The sequence below is a fragment of the Petaurus breviceps genome, unplaced genomic scaffold, assembly GCF_028583685.1.
Source record: "Petaurus breviceps papuanus isolate PSGF00001 unplaced genomic scaffold, PetGlider_PUasm1.0 37, whole genome shotgun sequence".
NCBI classification, from domain to species: domain Eukaryota; kingdom Metazoa; phylum Chordata; class Mammalia; order Diprotodontia; family Petauridae; genus Petaurus; species Petaurus breviceps.
In genome coordinates, this window is record NW_027186296.1 from 70796388 (window position 1) to 70813923 (window position 17536).

The window sequence follows — 17536 nt, forward strand, 5'->3', positions numbered from 1 at the left end:
CTGAAATGCTAATCCTATTAAGAAACTATTAATAGATTAAAACTTCACTAAGACTTTTGGGACAGACTTATACAGCAGAGTGCCAAAGAAAAGTCTCCTACACAATCATATACATGATAAGACATGTAATCAAATGCTTTTATAGAGTCAACCACAAACAAGAGATTGTATCCTCCACATGGCTTAGCCAAATGTATGTATAGTTATGGTCTGCTATACAATATGATTTGCAAAAGCTTTCCTGTTTCCTTCTTAAATTTCCATTAAGGCTGCTATGTGCATGTAGATAATTCTCAACATTTTTGTAGATATGAGAAAGTAAGCAGATGTATTGATTGTTGACATTTTTATTGCTGTTTTTTTTTTTGGAAAATATAAAATCAATAGGCTGAAGAATGCCTATTGTCCAGACAAGAGGTGTTAAATATATGGCCTACAACATTCCTGAGTACAACCTAAACCAGATTAAAATGTAATTAGGAATTATTTAACAATAAATAAAAACATAATAAAATGTAGATAATATTACATTTTAAAACAAAATCACTATGCAGCCCACAGGTATCTTTATGCATGAATTAGTAGTCCCCATTTCTATTTGAGTTTGATGCAACTGGTTCAGTCTATGATAGGCAATTGGATGGATGACTCATAGAGCTGGTCCATTGTTACATATACCGTTGAATAGATCCTGAAAATAGACAGTGAGCTGGGCCTGGAGTTGAATAGATTTACTAGGATTGCCTTTGGAAAATTTCGTTGCTATTCATGACCCTCAATGTTTCCATCTTTTAACAACAATATTTCCTTAGTAAGACTGCAGCTAAGTTATGGCATGCTCCACTATCTAAAGTATTAGAGCTGAAGGTCACCTGAAGTGCAAGAGAGAGAGTCTGATGGTGCACTAAACAGGCTATAACAGTTCCAATGAAGAACTGTGGAGGCAAAGCATTATATAGTATGTTTTCAGAGTGATGTATGACTTGAAAAAAAAAAGGCAGACAGGTCACATTGAGAGAGGGAAGGAAATTCAGCCCTCAGCCCACTTGCTTCATTGGTATCTATTCAATGACAACAGATTTGGAAGAAGGTGTTCCAGATCATTGGGTTGACTTTGCATGTTGTATTTATGGGGAAAGCTGGTTAGTGGTTGGAGAGAAACAGCTGACATGGAAAGAGTGTGATCTATATTGTTGATGGGAATACACACACACACACAGATCCATCAACAAATCAAAGTAAGCATATCCTGCACCTATCCAAAGCCTACCATGATGTACTATACATGCAATGTGCCAGAGATACCTGTATCACCATTTTTGGGGATTCATGGTTTATAAAAGGATATATCTAGGAAATTAAATCTGGAAACTTAACTTCTATATCCAGAAATGTCTATGTAAAAAAAAATGATCACAAAATTGATTTAATCAAATAAACTTCTGACTAAAACACTCAGAAGACAAGACTTTCGATTGGAATGAGGTATGTAAAAAGACATAAAAGAGGACATATTGCTGGATAGGAGATTAATTAAAAAGAATAAAAAGAGAAGTTAACCTATTTTTATACTAATATGAATTATTTCTTATGGCAGTTGGTAGGTTGACAGGAAGTCAGAGATGCACTTTATCTCATACTAGGAAAGATTTTAAATTTGTCCTATTTGATATACTCATCAATTAATGGAAAATTTTGTGTCTACCATTCAATGCTAGGTAAGAGACTAGATGGTTGGATAGTAGCCCTTGAGAAGCGGTTATCAATGGAATGAGGTCAACTTGGGAGGATATATAAATGGTGCCCTATCGGGTTTGACCATGGCATGATTGTCAGTGGACATAGGCTAGAGAGCAACACCATCACTGAATGGGCAGAAATGACATTTAACAATGAATTGAGTTTCTTATCATGATTTTAGTTCAACCTTTAAGCTATCCCCCACCACATTCCACAAAAGAAATATAATCTCCTTTTGTCTTTCCTTAAATGCCCGTATTTCTTCCTTCCCCCTTCCCCCCAACGATTCTTACCTCTGGAAGAACAATAAAAGCACCCGTCATTATGGTAAGCACAATGTTAATTCCAAACAGCCATCTCAAAAAGATAAAATAGGAGGCAACACCAGATCCAAAATGACCTTAGGAGACATAAGGATACACTTTTGACTCCTACAACAAGGCTAAGGTTTTTTCTTTAAGTCAGATGATGATTGCTCTCTCTTTAGATCACAACGCACAAGAGACAGTGCATTTCTTGCTTCCAATCATCTTATTATTGTTGCATACAATGTGAAAGTAAAAGAGTAATTCAGAAATGCAGATATTGCTATTTATACAATCCCCTTTTAGCCCAGTTTTACTGGTTGAATAGGCTAGCAAAAGGCTGACTGAAGCAATGTTACTATACAAGGTGATCCAAAAGTCTGAGTGCAGTTCTAAAAATTTGGTAAGAGTGTATTATTAAAGCTTAGAACTGCATTGATATTTCAGGGACACCCTCTGCAAAACTGTTGTGAGCAGAAAATTCCCCCTTCTCTTCCATGCCCTCCACAGAGGGGAGCAAAGGCATGAAAGAAAGGCATAGTAATGGGAGTTTCTAAACTCAGCTCTCTGAAGGAGTAGTGCATCTAGATTCCCTAAAACTCCATCCAGACTTCTGGAGGAGCGTCAGAGTTCTAGATCTAGGATAACTAGGATTGATCAGTGATGCAGCGAATAAGAGAGTGAGTATAGAGGAGTAACATACAAGAAGGCTAGAAAGGTAAAGTGGAATCGGGTTATAAAGAGCTTTACATGCCAGAGGATTTTATATTTGATCCTGAAGGTAAGACAGTGCCACTGGAATTCACTGAGCAGTGTGGTAACCTGAGGTTTAAGAAAATCACATTGCCAACTGGATAGCCAGAGGATTAATTAAATTTAATTAATTAAAGTGGAGACAGGCTTGAGGCAAGGAAAACAATTAGAAGGCCATTACAAAAACATAGGCAAGTGCTGGTAAGGGCCTGACCTTTCCTGGTGACTGAGTGGGCAATCAAACCATGAAAAAGAGGAGAAAAAAGTTAGACGTTGCTTTTCTCTGCTACCATGGGTTATTTAAATGGTTTAGGTCTGATGTGAAGGGGGTTGCTTCTTTAACAATCCAAAGTTAATTTCTGAGGGATTGTCTTGGTGTGGTATCATTATTGTATTCTCTGTCTATTACATCATATGTTATTGTAACTGGCCCCATTCTGGGTCCCCTCCCCCAACTAGCTCTCCTTCACGGAAGAGAGCAAACTGTACATGGCCTCATTCTGGTTATCTTGCTCTTCTCCTCCCCTGGTCAACTATCCTTCATGGAGGTGGGCAGGCTGCTGGGTTTAGCTTCACCTAGGGAGACTTGGTGTGCATGGGAGTTTCAAAATGTGTACTGACCATTTACTTATTTTAGCCTCTTAAGATAGTGGTAAGGGTAAAACTAATGTTAATTTATTAAAGCATCTGTCTGATAATTTTACAAAGGGCAAATAAAATTATTTTTTAAAAAGGATTTTCATGTTTTAAAAGATTCCTATACCAGGAACAAGATTTAGGAAAGGTGGAAATAACAAAGAATAAATAAACTGAAAATTCTCTGTAGTTTCAAAATATGGAACTAATCTTAAGTGACTGTGCTAATTTATATTGTCAGAATTATCTGGTAACCTTTTGAACTGAACTGGAAAAGTAGAACTTTTGAAATCTTGTAACTACATGAGGCATCTGGAATTCAAAAGTGTTTTTTAAATGAAATAGGTCACTGGATTACAAGGAATCGTATGTTAATGATTCTTGTATAGTTTGTGGGTAAGTTTTATTGGTTATCTCATTGACATGTAATTGTGTACCTGACTTAATGCAATCATGTCATTCTGTAAAATTGTGAGAAAACCTTATTGTGTTGCTTGAGCTTAGCCCTGTGTGCCTAAGAAAACTGAACTATTTGTTTATACTGTTTTAACCTAGTCTTGCACGGCTGGAAAACTGGACCTTTATATGTACCCTTGGGTTAAATCATGTTTCTGAGAATTCTTGTCAGGTCTGGATGGCTGTGCCAGCTTGTATGTATGAACTCTAGTCCTCTAAAGATTACCCCTCCTATGAGCCAAGGGATCTGAAAAAGAAGACATCAGATGCAGACAGCTTTCCCAAGAGTCCAGACTTGGTGGTTATTGGGACAGCTTCTTTCCTGGAGAAATTCAACCAGAGGACTAATGGGAAACTGTGGCCCCACTGTACTGTGTCAAGGGTCAAAGGTTTGACACTCTGTCCATGAAGAGTGGGGTAAATGTTGTACATGGCCCCCCCCCCTCCTCCAGACCATGCCCCTAATTATAGGACCCTACCTCATTAATTGTTTTTTACAATTTGTTAAGTCCCTATTCACTCTGTTAAATTGCTAATTGTTAGGGATCCCCACTACCAGCCCTTGGGAACAGAACTGATGTGGCCCCCGGCTGTGTCAAGGGTTTGACACATGAACATAAGAAGTGGGGAATGTTGTACCTGGCCCCATTCTGGGTCCCCTCCCCAACCAGCTCTCCTTCATGGAAGTGAGCAAACTGTACATGGTCTTATTCTGGTTCCCTTGCTCCCTTTCCCCTGCCCTGGTCAGGTCTTCTTCATGGAGGTGGGCAGGCTGCCATTTTAACTCTGCCTAGGGAGACTTGGAGTGTGTGGGAGTTTCAAAATGTGTACTGATCAATCACTTATTTTAGCCTTTGCAAGTTCCTGCTTAAATAATACCTAACCGATGGCTGTGTGGCATACCTTTAAAAGCTGAGGCTTTGCCTGGGGTTGGGGCTGCTCGATTTGGGGAAGGGCCCCAATCAGCCAACATGGTGCCAATAAAGGGTTCACTTCTAAATTGTTACTTGGGTCTTGCTCATGTTTTGGGTACAACAATACAACCTCTTCATTTTGCAGATGAAAACATTGAGACCTAGATTTGCTAGAGTTTTAATATGCAGAGTAGCATATTACTGATTTAATTTTATAAGCAAAGGGTTTTTTTTCATATTTTGTTCTTGTCTGTATAATGATTGAATCACAAGTACTCATGCAGAAATGTTATAAGATTAAGAGCTAGAAAGGGAACTTTGACATCTAAATTCTAATTTTGCAGATTAGGAGAAAAAAAATCCAGTGAGAATTTAAGTGACTTATTAAAGGCCATACTGGTGGTAAGTAGGAGAGTCAGTTCCCCTAACTCCAAGTTCAGTGTCCTTTCCATTATGCCATGTTGCCTTTGCTTACTATAGAATGGAAAACTGTGGGTCATACTCAACCATACTTCTCTAATACAGTTGTGAGGAAGGTGCTTTGTCAAGGTCCTATAGAAATGGGAAATGTTGTTATCTTCATTATTATTTGATGAAATTTAAAGAAATTATAATTGGGGTGGAACAATGGAGCTTTGTGCCAAGGTACAATGGGAGAGGGCATGGTTCTTTAGGCTACCCATTCTTGTGCCTTATGGTTCTCTACTACTTGGTGCTACTGCTTCCTCTCTTTCCTGTCATCTGCCATGTCTCCCAGGTCTTATCCCTATGGGACATGTCTCCTGGATTCTGCCTTCTAGGATCTCCTGACTGTTGCTTATATCCCTGCCCTGAAGGAATTGAAGGTTTTGGGACCATTAGTGATTTTAAGTGGAGCAGAAACACTATCATTTGTGTTATCACCCCCAAGCTGAATTTTACTCAGGAGAAAGAAATACTAGTTGTAGTATTATGATTAGAGTTTAATGCTCAGTGTTTTTTTTAATTTCTGTGAAATTGCTCAAGTTCCTAATTTTAAAAAATGCATTTAGAATAGTGTTAGAATTTTCTAATACTTCTACTATCACTGCATATTTGAGATTCACAACAACAAAACTTTTTCAGGATGCAACTATAGGTATTATATCCATTTTACATGAGGTAATTGAGACTTAGGCACATTAAATGACTTTTCTATGGTCATATAACTAGGTCAGAGGTAGAATCTGAACCCATACCTTCCTGACTTCAAGACTAACACTTGGTCCATTATGAAACACTTCATCTGCAAACATTACTTTGGAAAAGAATGATGAGCTAATAACTAATTGATTCAATGACCAACTATAATTCCAGAGGCACACTGAGGAAATATGGTACCCATTTTTTTTCAGGGAAATGATAGATTTAAGGTATGATTTTGGATATGGCCAATGTAGGAAATTGGTTTTGCTTATCTCTAGGCTTTGTTTTTCTTTCTTTTTTACTTTGAGGGATGAGAGAGAAAATATATTCATAAATTTTTAAAAAAAATTAAAAAGAAAAGGATAAAACATTTTTTCTGTCTATCCAGAACATTAGAAATAAAGCCTGCCAACATTCCTCATCTCTCCTTAGATTACAAATACTTACTTTCTATTTTCTTTATTCTCATTTCCCATGGAATGAAGATGACCACAAAGTTATAGGCAAGGAGGACAAATTTCCGCCAAAGCTAAAGAAAAATGGACAGGAAAAAGAGGATGTCACTTTCAGGAATAAAGCAGCGATCCAAAGATCTAGGGATCATGTTGATGTCCAAGTACATGGCCAGAGAACTATAAAAGATGAGGAGGAGTTAGGATTATGTTCTCTGAAACATATTTGGATGGTGATGGAGGGGAAACTACAGGGTTTTTTCCTGACATTAGACATCTTCCTCTGAATGTTCAGTATGATCCTGGTAATCCTTGAAAATGATGGATTTGGCAAGTTCCCTTAGGTTGGAGCAGGTATTCTCTGCCTTTTCAGAGGAACCATGGAAGACTACTCAATTCTTATGAGTATCCTAAATGATTCAGAGTATAATATACAGATATATAGCTCATTCATTGCAGAAAAACAAGAAATTTCAGCCTTTGCCAAATGTTAATGAAAACCAGCTTTTCTATAGTTTCATCATATTGTTTCTTCATTTAGAATATGGGTTAATATTCATAGAATTGTTAAGCTACAAGAGTCCTTTGAAATCACCTAGTCCAGAGATGTCAAAATTGTAACCCACAGACTAAAATGCCATTGCAAAATTTTTAATAAAATAAATAAAAATACAATGCCACATTTATTTGTAGTTTTCCTAAGTCAATGTGAGGTCCACAAGGATCTGTTTCTATTTGACATCATTGCTCTAGTCCAATCTCTTTATTTTTGTAAATGAAAAAATTGATGATCAATGAATTTAATCAAACAATCAAATCAAGCAATCAACTAATACACATTAACAGCTTATTATGTAGTAGATAGCAGCCAGAAAGCTTGCCTCAAAGCTTAGGAAGACTGTATCCCAGTACTGACTCTAATATCCTGGTCTTGGGGAAAGTCAGAAGCTCTCAGTACTCTAGGCAGCAATCTAACCAAAATCTGTAGAGGAGATACTGTCCTCTATTAGGAGACTTACTTCCTGTGCCAATGATATCACAATTCTAGTTCCTATCTCTGTCCCTACTGTGTGCCAGTAATTAACCTTTGTGTTGGCAGTACAAAAATGAAACTTACCCAAGGTCCCAAGGCAGAACTTTAACTATAATCCAATTATCTTGATTTTAAATTCAGTACACCTTCCTCTGTTGTATACAATCTCACAATATCCTTCCCAGCACACAAAATCAGGATATGACATATCATTCATCCTTCACTTACCATATGGAGGGCACTATTACAGACATTATGGCATATAAAATTAGCCGGTTATGGACTCACCTTTAACGTACTTATAATCTAGCTGAAAATCACAGGGTTTTACATTCTGAAGGAATCTTATAACTTATCTAGTTGACTAATTTCACAGCTGAATAAAGGTCCAAGAAATGGTTTAAGAAACTTGTCCAAGGTCAGTGTCTAGACAAAAGCTCAACCTTCAAGTTTTATTTCTAAGATATTACGATGGCTTATGCAAAGGGAGGTAAAACATATGTACAAATAATAAGTATGTTTCAATGCTCCTAGGACCTGTGATTTTATCTGCATACATATTCTCTCAATTGATGCAGATTGCAGATCTATAGCTTAGTAAGAGGTTCTTTCAGCCACAACTGAAAAATAAGTTATCCTTCAATCAATATTATGAGTCTATTTGAACTTAACTAGTGTGGTCCTGGACAGCAGATAATTAATCAGTCACCAGGCCTGCACTTGAAGCCATTACATTTTGTTAGAATTCATCTATATAGGTATACCTTCTAGAACCCAACAATTACCTCTGTACCATAATGAGGCTTTGAGGAAGACTTCCAAAGAGTACACTAATAATTATTCACATTTACCAATGCCTTAAAAAAACAGTGTGTTTAGGCAATGGAAGTAGCATTCTTCTCATTTTACAGGTGAAGAAATTGAGACTCAGAAAATTGAAATGATTTGACTAAAGTGACGTGGTTCATAAGTATCAAAATTACCTATTGAGTGCATGCCTCTTCTTCACCCGGGCCATTATTTCCCTCTACTACTGCTGCTGTTGCCTCACTGTTCAAATAACTTCACCAGATACCATGCCTGGGAGGAACCAAACAACTCAACTCTGTACTTCCTGAGACAAAACAGGTTCATCTTTGCACTGATCATTTTCTGCTCTGATGCCCCATCTCTCTTTCCACCTCTTACACTTTAAGAATTATAATCAGATTCATATTACCATAACTTCCTTCCTTCCTTCCTTCCTTCCTTCCTTCCTTCCTTCCTTCCTTCCTTCCTTCCTTCCTTCCTTCCTTCCTTCCTTCCTTCCTCCCTCCCTCCCTCCCTCCCCTTCTTTTCCCCTTGGAAATCCCTTACACAACATTAACTATCCCCCTTCCCCACTCTCCTCAACTCACAGCCAAAGTTGGGTTCTGTCTCCCTCCCTTCCTGGGTGCCTAACTCCACATACAGTGCTATTTCTACTATACTGCAAAAATGCTAAGAGCCATAAACAAAAGTGCTTTAGGGATGGGGGAGGCAATTAGAGGAGACAGGTGCAATCAAGAAAGGGTTCAAGGAAGAAGTGGTATTTGAATAGGCTTTGGTAGATTGATAAGATTTTGCTAGATGCATATGGGCTTACCTATTTTTTTAAATTTGGAGATAATTGTCATAATCATATTATTTAAAGATATTTAAGTCATAGCTCAAACCTCTTAAACTGTTGCCTTCAAATATTAGTAGCACAATGTAGTGGAAATTAGACTGAACTGAGAGTCAGAATATCAGATTTTTTAGTCCCAGCTTTGCAATAGCTGGTTGTGTGACCTTGGAAAAGCCACAATATCTCTCTGGGACTCAATTTGCTCATTAGTAAGGTGGAAGGAGGAAGCAGACTAGAGAAACTCTATGTTATCTTCCAGACTTGTAAGATTGAAATTATGTTTATTTTGAGATATTTTTTGCTTTCACATTTTACAGCACAGCTTTCCTTTCTCTAGAAATGTAGTGAAATGGCAAAACAAAAATATCTCAAAATAAATAACATAGGGAAGTTGTGTCCAGTAATTCTGTACTGCTATCCTAATGACCCTGCCAATTGTAGGAAAGAGAGCATGGGATTTGTCATCAGAAAGTCTGTATTTGATTCATGGCACTACCATTTACAAGCTGTACTTGGACTCTACCTTATTAGACATCAGATTTCTCATCTGTGTGATCATTTAATTTGCAATTCCCTGGAATATCACCAGATCAGGATGGAAATTACTAGTCTAAAGTTTCACAATTGAATTAAGCTTTGAAATATTACTCTAGGTTGGAGAATTTAAGGATACCTTGGCCCTTTGTTTTATGGACGAGACAACAGGGTCCAGAGAGCCCTCTTTCCTAAGGTTTGGCAGAGTCATTAGGATAGACAGATAACCCTAGGTTTAGGGTAGCTTAGATAATGATTAATAATTGTAAGTCAGACAAAAGATCTTCAAATTCTACCATTGGCCAGAGGTATAACAAGTAATTTTACCCACAAAGCAAGCAGCACAAAACATGCCTGGGATAAATAGCACCAAACACTAATCAAATGGACTTTTTAAAGACAAATTCATTTGGAGGGCTGAGGGAGAGACTGTAGGACAGTCTTATTTGAGGAAGACAGAGAATCCATAGGGTTTCAGCTATCAAAACTTCCAAAGGGAAGTGATCTGGGTTGGGGACATTACCTGGAGTGCTGCTACTCAGGAAGGAAGTTCTATCTAGTTGCTTCCTATTTTAACTAAAGCTTCTTATAATCTAGATCATAAACTCTGTTCTTTCTAGTGGCTGAAGGACCACAAGTGCTAATAGAATTCTTAAAGTTTCAAGTGTCTTAGAGCAAAGTCCCAGACTCCCTGCCCTGATTAAAACACTCTAGCTCTGTAATTTGAGGCAAATGCCTAAACCTTATTGAACCTCAGTTTTCTCAATTGTAAAGAATAATCATAGTGACAGCTGTACTACCTATCTGGCATGGTTGTTGTGAAGGTCAAATTATGTATGTATATGTATAGTGTATGTGTATACACACACATATAGCTTATTTATATATTTATAATGTATATTTGACAAAATTGAAAAATTTCAAAGGCCATCTCTTATTAAATTTGCCGAAGATGTAAAAGACTTTCCCCAATAATACTTTGTTTATTCCTTCAAGGTCTCCTTTCTTTTAGATTAAATTACTTTCATTGTTTAAGTGACTTCCATCTCTGGAAATTCAATGGGTCAAAAGTGTGATGTGACAACTTAAAAAAAAACCAACTAACATAATCTTAGTGTGCATTAATAGGAGAGGAAAGAGGTGCAATCAGGAAAAGCTTCAAGGAAGAAATGGTATTTGGGTGTTAGAAAGAAAGGAGTTAATAGTCCTCTGTACTCTGCCCTGTCAGGAAGGGCACATCTGGAGTATGGGGTCCAGTTTTAGTAATTACATTTTGGCAAGGACGTTGACAATCATGAATACGTTTAGAAGAAAGTAGCCAGAATGATAAGGTGACCAAAAATCTTGCCATACAAAGATTGACAGAAGGAACTGCTGATGTTTTGCTTAGAGAAGAGAAGATGGTGGTGGTGGGAGAAGAGGAGAGTATGTAATCTCTCTCTCTCTCTCTCTCTCTCTCTCTCCTATACACACAGATACACACACAAGCACACAGACACATTTGTAATATGAAGGAGATGTTGGAATTCTTCTGCTTTACCCCAGAAAGCAGTATTAGTAGAAATGGATAGAAGTTACTGAGAATTCAATTTAAACCTTATGTAAAGAAAACCTTCCCTCCAATTGAAGAAACCAAAAATTGAATGGGTTGCTTTGGGATGTGGCAATTTCCAATCACTGGAAGATTGCAATCAAAGCTTGAATGATGACTGGGATGAGATAGGAAAGGAACTCCTAGTTAAATATTGTTTTTACCCAATAATTACTGAAGTCCCATCAAACTCATATTCTGTGATTCTCCAAGTAATTTTCTTTGTCAACCAGTGTCAATCTTTCATTTTCAATGATCTCCTGAACAATCATATTTGGATATCCTTTTCTCACATCAAACTCCACATGTACCACTCCAACTTTCTTATTGGAGTCCCTGTTTCTGTGAATGGCATTACCATATCCTCAGTCACTCAGGCTGTAATCATTGTAGTCATTTTATACCATTCCTTTCCTCTTTCCCTTCACCATTTCTTCCTGTGTAATCTCTTTCTGTCTCTCATCCATCCTCTTTCCCCTTGATCTCTGGTGTGGAGCAGTGGAAACAGTACTTTATTTAGAATACTAGAATGTTAAAGCTGGAAAGGAACTTTAGATATTTTCTAGTTCTTTTTTTCATTTTGCATGTGAGGAAACTAAAGACCAATAAGTGACACATTTAGAGATAACTAGCCAGAAATTCAAAGACCAACAAAGCTAGAGGGGACCCCAGAGGCCATCGGGTCCAATATCTGCCTAAGCAAGATTCCCCTTTGCCATTCCACAAGCAGTCTTCCATCCTTTGCTTGAAGACATCTAGTGAGGGGGAACCCAGCAGTTAATTTCATTTTTATGAGGTTCTAAATATTAGAAATATTCCTCTATGCAAAGCTGAAATTCACCTCTCTGCAGCTTGTATCCACTTGTTCACATTTGTTCTTTATGGGGCTGAGTACAATAAATCTACTTCCTTTTTTTTTTTAAGCAATTGGGGTTAAGTAACTTGCTCAAGGTTACATGGCCAGTTATTTTGTGTGGGTGCTAAGTATCTGAGGCCGGAACCGATCCTGGGTCTCCTGACTCTGGGGCTGGCAGTCTTACTCACTGTGTCGCTCCTCTACTTCCTTTTTTCATAAGACAGTCTTTTCAATACTCAAAGTAACAAATGCCCATATTCCTTATATTTCCTCTGATCCAGGGTGAACATATCCATTTCCTTCAACCAGTCCTCTGATTTCACAGTCTAAAAGCATTTTGCTGATCTTTAGCTTGTATTCACACACACATGTGTATGTGTATGTGTATGTATATGTGCATGTGTATGTATATGTGTATGTATATGTATATATATAAAGTAGCTGTCCAGAAGGTAATATCATGCTCCAGATGTAGTCTAACCAGGGCTGAATATCATGGGATTATCCCTTTCCTCTTCATGATTACTGCCTCTTTAAATATAGCCTAAATATCTCTTTTGACTGCAACATCATTGTTGACTCATCCTGAGCATATGGTTGAGATCTTTTCCATTTACACTATTGTCAAGTTATGCCTGCCCTTGCCTTGTAATTTTGAAGTTGGCAACTTTTTGGATCTATTGTTGGAGCTTACATTTATCTTTAATACATTTTGCTTTATTCATTTTGTCCCATTTTTCTAGCCTGCTGAGATCTTTTGAATTCTACCACCCTTTAAATTTTTAGTCTAGAGATCTAGGATTGGTTCTGTCTTTGAAATGAATTAGCTGTGTAGCCTTTGACAAGTCTTGTCACCTCTCTGAATCTCATTTTCTTATTTATAAATGGGGATAATAGTTCTATTATCTTCCCTGAAAATGTAACAAAAAGGAATATTAATTTCATTTTCTCAACAATTTTCTCTCAACTTCAGAATTAATCATTAAACAAATAATTAGTATTTGGATTTTAGTTCCAGAGAGTAGGGTAATTTTCTAGCATTGAATGAACTAATGGGAAAGAATAAACATCAATAGGATTTTTTTTTTTCACCAGTGCTTCTGGAAGAGGTCTGACTCACATTAACTCATTAGAAAACAGGAGCATGAAGACTCTATTGGGTGGCCCATGCTTCCAAATAATTCAGTCTGAGAGGCTGCATCAGTTTGTCATAGTGCTTTTGTCAGATACATTCATGTCTCCTGGGTTGACAGGTTGTTGCTGTTGCTGTGTTTGTCCTTCATTTTCAAAGAGGACCATGGCATCAGGGAAATGATGTGGGATAAACATGTATATATTATGCAAAACTTCTTTTTTTTTTTTTAAAGCAATTGGGGTTAAGTAACTTGCTCAAGGTTACAAGGCCAGTTATTTCTGGGTGTGGTGCTGAGTATCTGGGCCCAGATTTGATCCAGGTCATCCCAACCCTGGAGCTGGTGCTCTTACTCACTGAGCCACCTGGCCACCCCTAAGAAATTGGGGTTAAGTAACTTGCTCAAGGTTACACAGCCAGGTGTTTGTGGGTGGGTGCTAAGTGTCTGAGCCCGGGATTCGATCTCCAGGTCTTCTCAACACTGGAGCCGGTGCTCTTACTCGCTGTGCTATCTGGCTGCCCCAAAAACTTCTTAATCATAATAATAATTATAGAAACTATTATGTATTGATATTCCTAAAACCCAATTCTGATCATGTTATTACCCTACTCAAAAATTTTCAGTAGATCAATATTGCCTCTAGGATAAAATACATCTCAATCTGGCATTTACAGCATACCACATTCTGGCTCCAACTTGACTTTCCAGATGTGTTTCATCTTCCTTCATAAACTCTCTGTAATAAACAAAATGATCTAGTAACTACTCTCTGAAATCTAAAACCTTCATGACTTATCTCATACCCAATGGAGAGGTTTATAGATTCAGAGCTGCCTGCCATTTCTGTTCCCATGTTTTTTTTTTTTTCTTATTTGACATTGACTTGGGGGAGGGGAGAGTTCTCTTGAGTTGTGGATGTATGCTGTCCTAAAAGAAGGTGTCTGGCTCCACCTTCCACATGCTCTGGTGAAGAGGAAGAGCCTATTTTGTATTTTGTCCTACCCTTCCCAATAATTCTCCTTCATGAACCATAGCCACATACTCCTATGCCTCTTGTACCAGTATGACACCTCTAAATTCTACAATATCTAGGAAAAGCTCCATTTATCTCGCTGGAGTTTCAGCTCTACTGATATTCCTGGTCTGTTGAGTCTCTTGAATGAGAGACTATATGGAAAGTGATTTTTAAACTTTAAAGGAATATGAACATTAATTATTGTTTTTAATGTGAGATCCAACCTAACAATCAACAACTATCACCACTTTTTGAAAAACTGAGCTCTATCCAAATGGATATTTGCTGTAAATGTAAGTAGATAAGATAAAGAAATTGCACTAAAGGCAACCCCAGAGAGGCAAATAAATGAGTTGGTAGAGTCTGTTTCATCACATACCCAAGGGTAACAAGAAACAATATTTCATAAGACACTTGATCATCTTGTAATTTTTATCTTGAAAAAAAAAAGCATACATTAGTAAACCAAGGAGACAAATACAATTTGCTCATCATTATTTCTTTTCTTTTCTTTTCTTTTCTTTTCTTTTCTATTGCCTTTTGGAGGGCAATTGAGATTAAGTGACTTACCCAAAGTCACATGACTAGTAAGTGTGTCAAGTGTCTGAGGCTGGATTTGAACTCAGATCCTCCTGACTCCAGGGCCGGTGCTCTATTCAATGTGCCACGTAGCCACCCCCACATCAATATTTCTTGCAGGTGTATCAGTGAATAGAGCACTGGACTTAGAATCAGGAAGACCTGAGTTCAAATGCTACCCCAGAAACTTACTAGCTGTGTGACCCTGAGCAAGTCACTTAATCCTGTTTACCTCAGTTTCTTCATTTGTAAAATGAGCTAGAAAAGGAAACGGCAAGCACTCCCATATCTCTGCCAAGAAAATTGAAAATGGGGTCATGGAGAGTCAGGCATAACTGAAACAACTGAACAACAACCACAACTTCTGTATAGGAAGGGGCCTTGTTTCCTCTAAACTTTCTTTCTCCCCCAGCACCTAGAATAATGCACTGCAATCCCTAAATACTTATTTAGCATATGTTGAGTTAAATTTGAAATATGTAAGTCCAGGTGGTAAAAATGGAGAATTATAGAGGGAGGGATAAGAAGGAAGTCAAGTTATTTTAAAACCTTTTTTTCTTATAAAATTCTAATATCATAGAATCAAAGAATCGCATAATTTAGAGTTGGCAGGAATTTCAGCAGCCACCTAGTCCAACCTGAGTCTAAAAGAAAGCCCCACTATACCATGTCTGAGAAGAGATCATTCAGACTCTGCTTGACAATCTCCAATGAGTGTGACTTTACTATTTCTAGAATTATTTCCTTATATATTTGGACGGTTCCAAGTTTTTCTCCCCCTGATATAAATCTAAATTTATCCCTTTGCAACTTCTACCTGACTATTTTTTTGTTTCTTTGTTTTTCTGGTTCAATTCTTTGGGGCCAAATAGAAGTCTAATCTTTCTTCTATGTTCTTTGAATGCTTGAAGACATACCTTTTTCAGCCTTATTTGTCCTGGGTTAAAGCTCCCTGGTTGCTTCAGTAGATTTTTCATACATCATGGACTCAAGGTTTTACAAGCCTTGTTTCCTTTTGTGTATGTTCTTCTCTTATTTCCTACCTATGTTATGATTCCCACAACTGAAAACAATACTATTGATGCAGTTTGACTAAGATATGGAGGAACTACTCCATCATTATTTACAGAAACTATGTCTCTCCAAGGGCAGGTAGGTGGTACAGCCTTAAATCAGGAAGACCTGAGTTCAAATCCGACCTCAGGTACTTACTAGGTGTATAACCCTGGGCAAGTCACTTAACTCTATTTGTCTTAGTTTCCTCATATGTAAAATGAGCTGAAGAAGGAAATGGCAAACCACTCCAATATCTGTGCCATGAAAACCCTAGCTGGAGTTAGGAAGAGTCAGACACAACTAAAAAATGACTCAAGGATGAATACCTCTCAATTAAGTCCCAAATCACATAAACGTTTTTTCTTCTTCATTTTTTTCCTGCCTACCACATCACACTGTTGAGTCATATTAAGCTCTTAGCCCACTAAAACCCTCAACTCTTTTCCAGATAAACTACCATCATCTCAAGTATCCCTGATCTTGTCCTTGTGAAGCTGATTTTTTTAAAACTAAGTTTAGTCTTTATATTTATCCCCATTTCATCTTATTAAGGTCAGGCCAATGTTCTAGCCCATTGAGATCTTTTTGGATCCTTATTTTGTCATGTATTGTCTTACCTATCCCTTCCAGATTCACATTATTAGAAAATTTGATCACATCATATCATACGATCACATCACATCATAATTTTAGAATGATGAACAAATATTTTAATAAGGTCTTCAAGTCTTCTTATCAGATTTTTATTACTTTCAAATTATTCCTAAAAACCTATGTAGTAGGAAGATTTTTATTTAAAAGAATTTGTAGTCTGACAAATGAGTATTCCTTTATACTCCCAAAATCTGGGAGAGATAGCTAAGATACTGCTCTATATTATCTTCAAAGGTAAAGTCTAAAGAAATTCTGCTTCCAGAAAGCTACAACAAATAAAAGAAAAAAAAGAATTCTACATCTTCTTTGTCTAGAAGACTTTTTAAGAATTTGCTGCTTTTAAATCTTGAAATCAGTGAATATGTTCTTGAGTTTCTGACAAGAATGGAAAGAGCTTGGAATGAAATAGAAATTGTCAATAGTGTTTATTATTCACTTCTGTATATTTTTATTCATTCACATTCCTTTTTGATGTTTGTAGAGATTAGAATCAAGGACCTAATTGCTCAGATTTCTCAAAAGGCCCTGGACAGAGAATAGGAGTAAATCTATATGTTATAAAATTGTGCTAAACAGAACCTTCTTGACTATACCTACTCTACCTGTAACTAAGCAGTTGGCCTGGTAATTGATACATTATTACACTAATATGCTAATGAATATTTAAAAGATATCCAGAAATAGTATGCAAGATCACTGGTTATGTGTGAAGGGGATGTAATCATTACCTTGGACAAGTCATGGCACCTCTCTGGGTCTCAGTTTCCTAATGTGTGAAATGGGGTCAGTAATCCTTTCAATCTCTAACATTCTTATGAGGCTATTGAGATGATGCATAGAAAATACCCCATTAAATTAATGTAATAGACTTTCACAGAGCATCTTATACACATTATCTCATTGAGATAATGACCCTATGAGGTAAATAGTATAAAAAAGTTACTATCGCCATTTTCTAGAGAAGAAAACTGAGGCCCAGAAGTGAAGCAACTTGCCCAAGGTTGTAAGTGGAAGAATTAG

The 17536-nt window shown here is 37.2% G+C and overlaps 1 protein-coding gene across 1 annotated transcript in view; it reads right to left on the reverse strand.

Annotated features, from left to right (window-relative positions):
- The window catches only part of TMC3 (transmembrane channel like 3), an 81599-nt gene that overhangs the window by 52462 nt on the left and 11601 nt on the right, over nt 1-17536 (reverse strand). The window contains exons 4-5 of the mRNA XM_069097545.1: nt 6416-6497; nt 2034-2140 (exon numbers count right to left, since the gene is read on the reverse strand). Coding sequence (XP_068953646.1) covers nt 2034-2140; nt 6416-6497 — 189 coding nt within the window. The remainder of the gene's footprint in view (nt 1-2033; nt 2141-6415; nt 6498-17536) is intronic.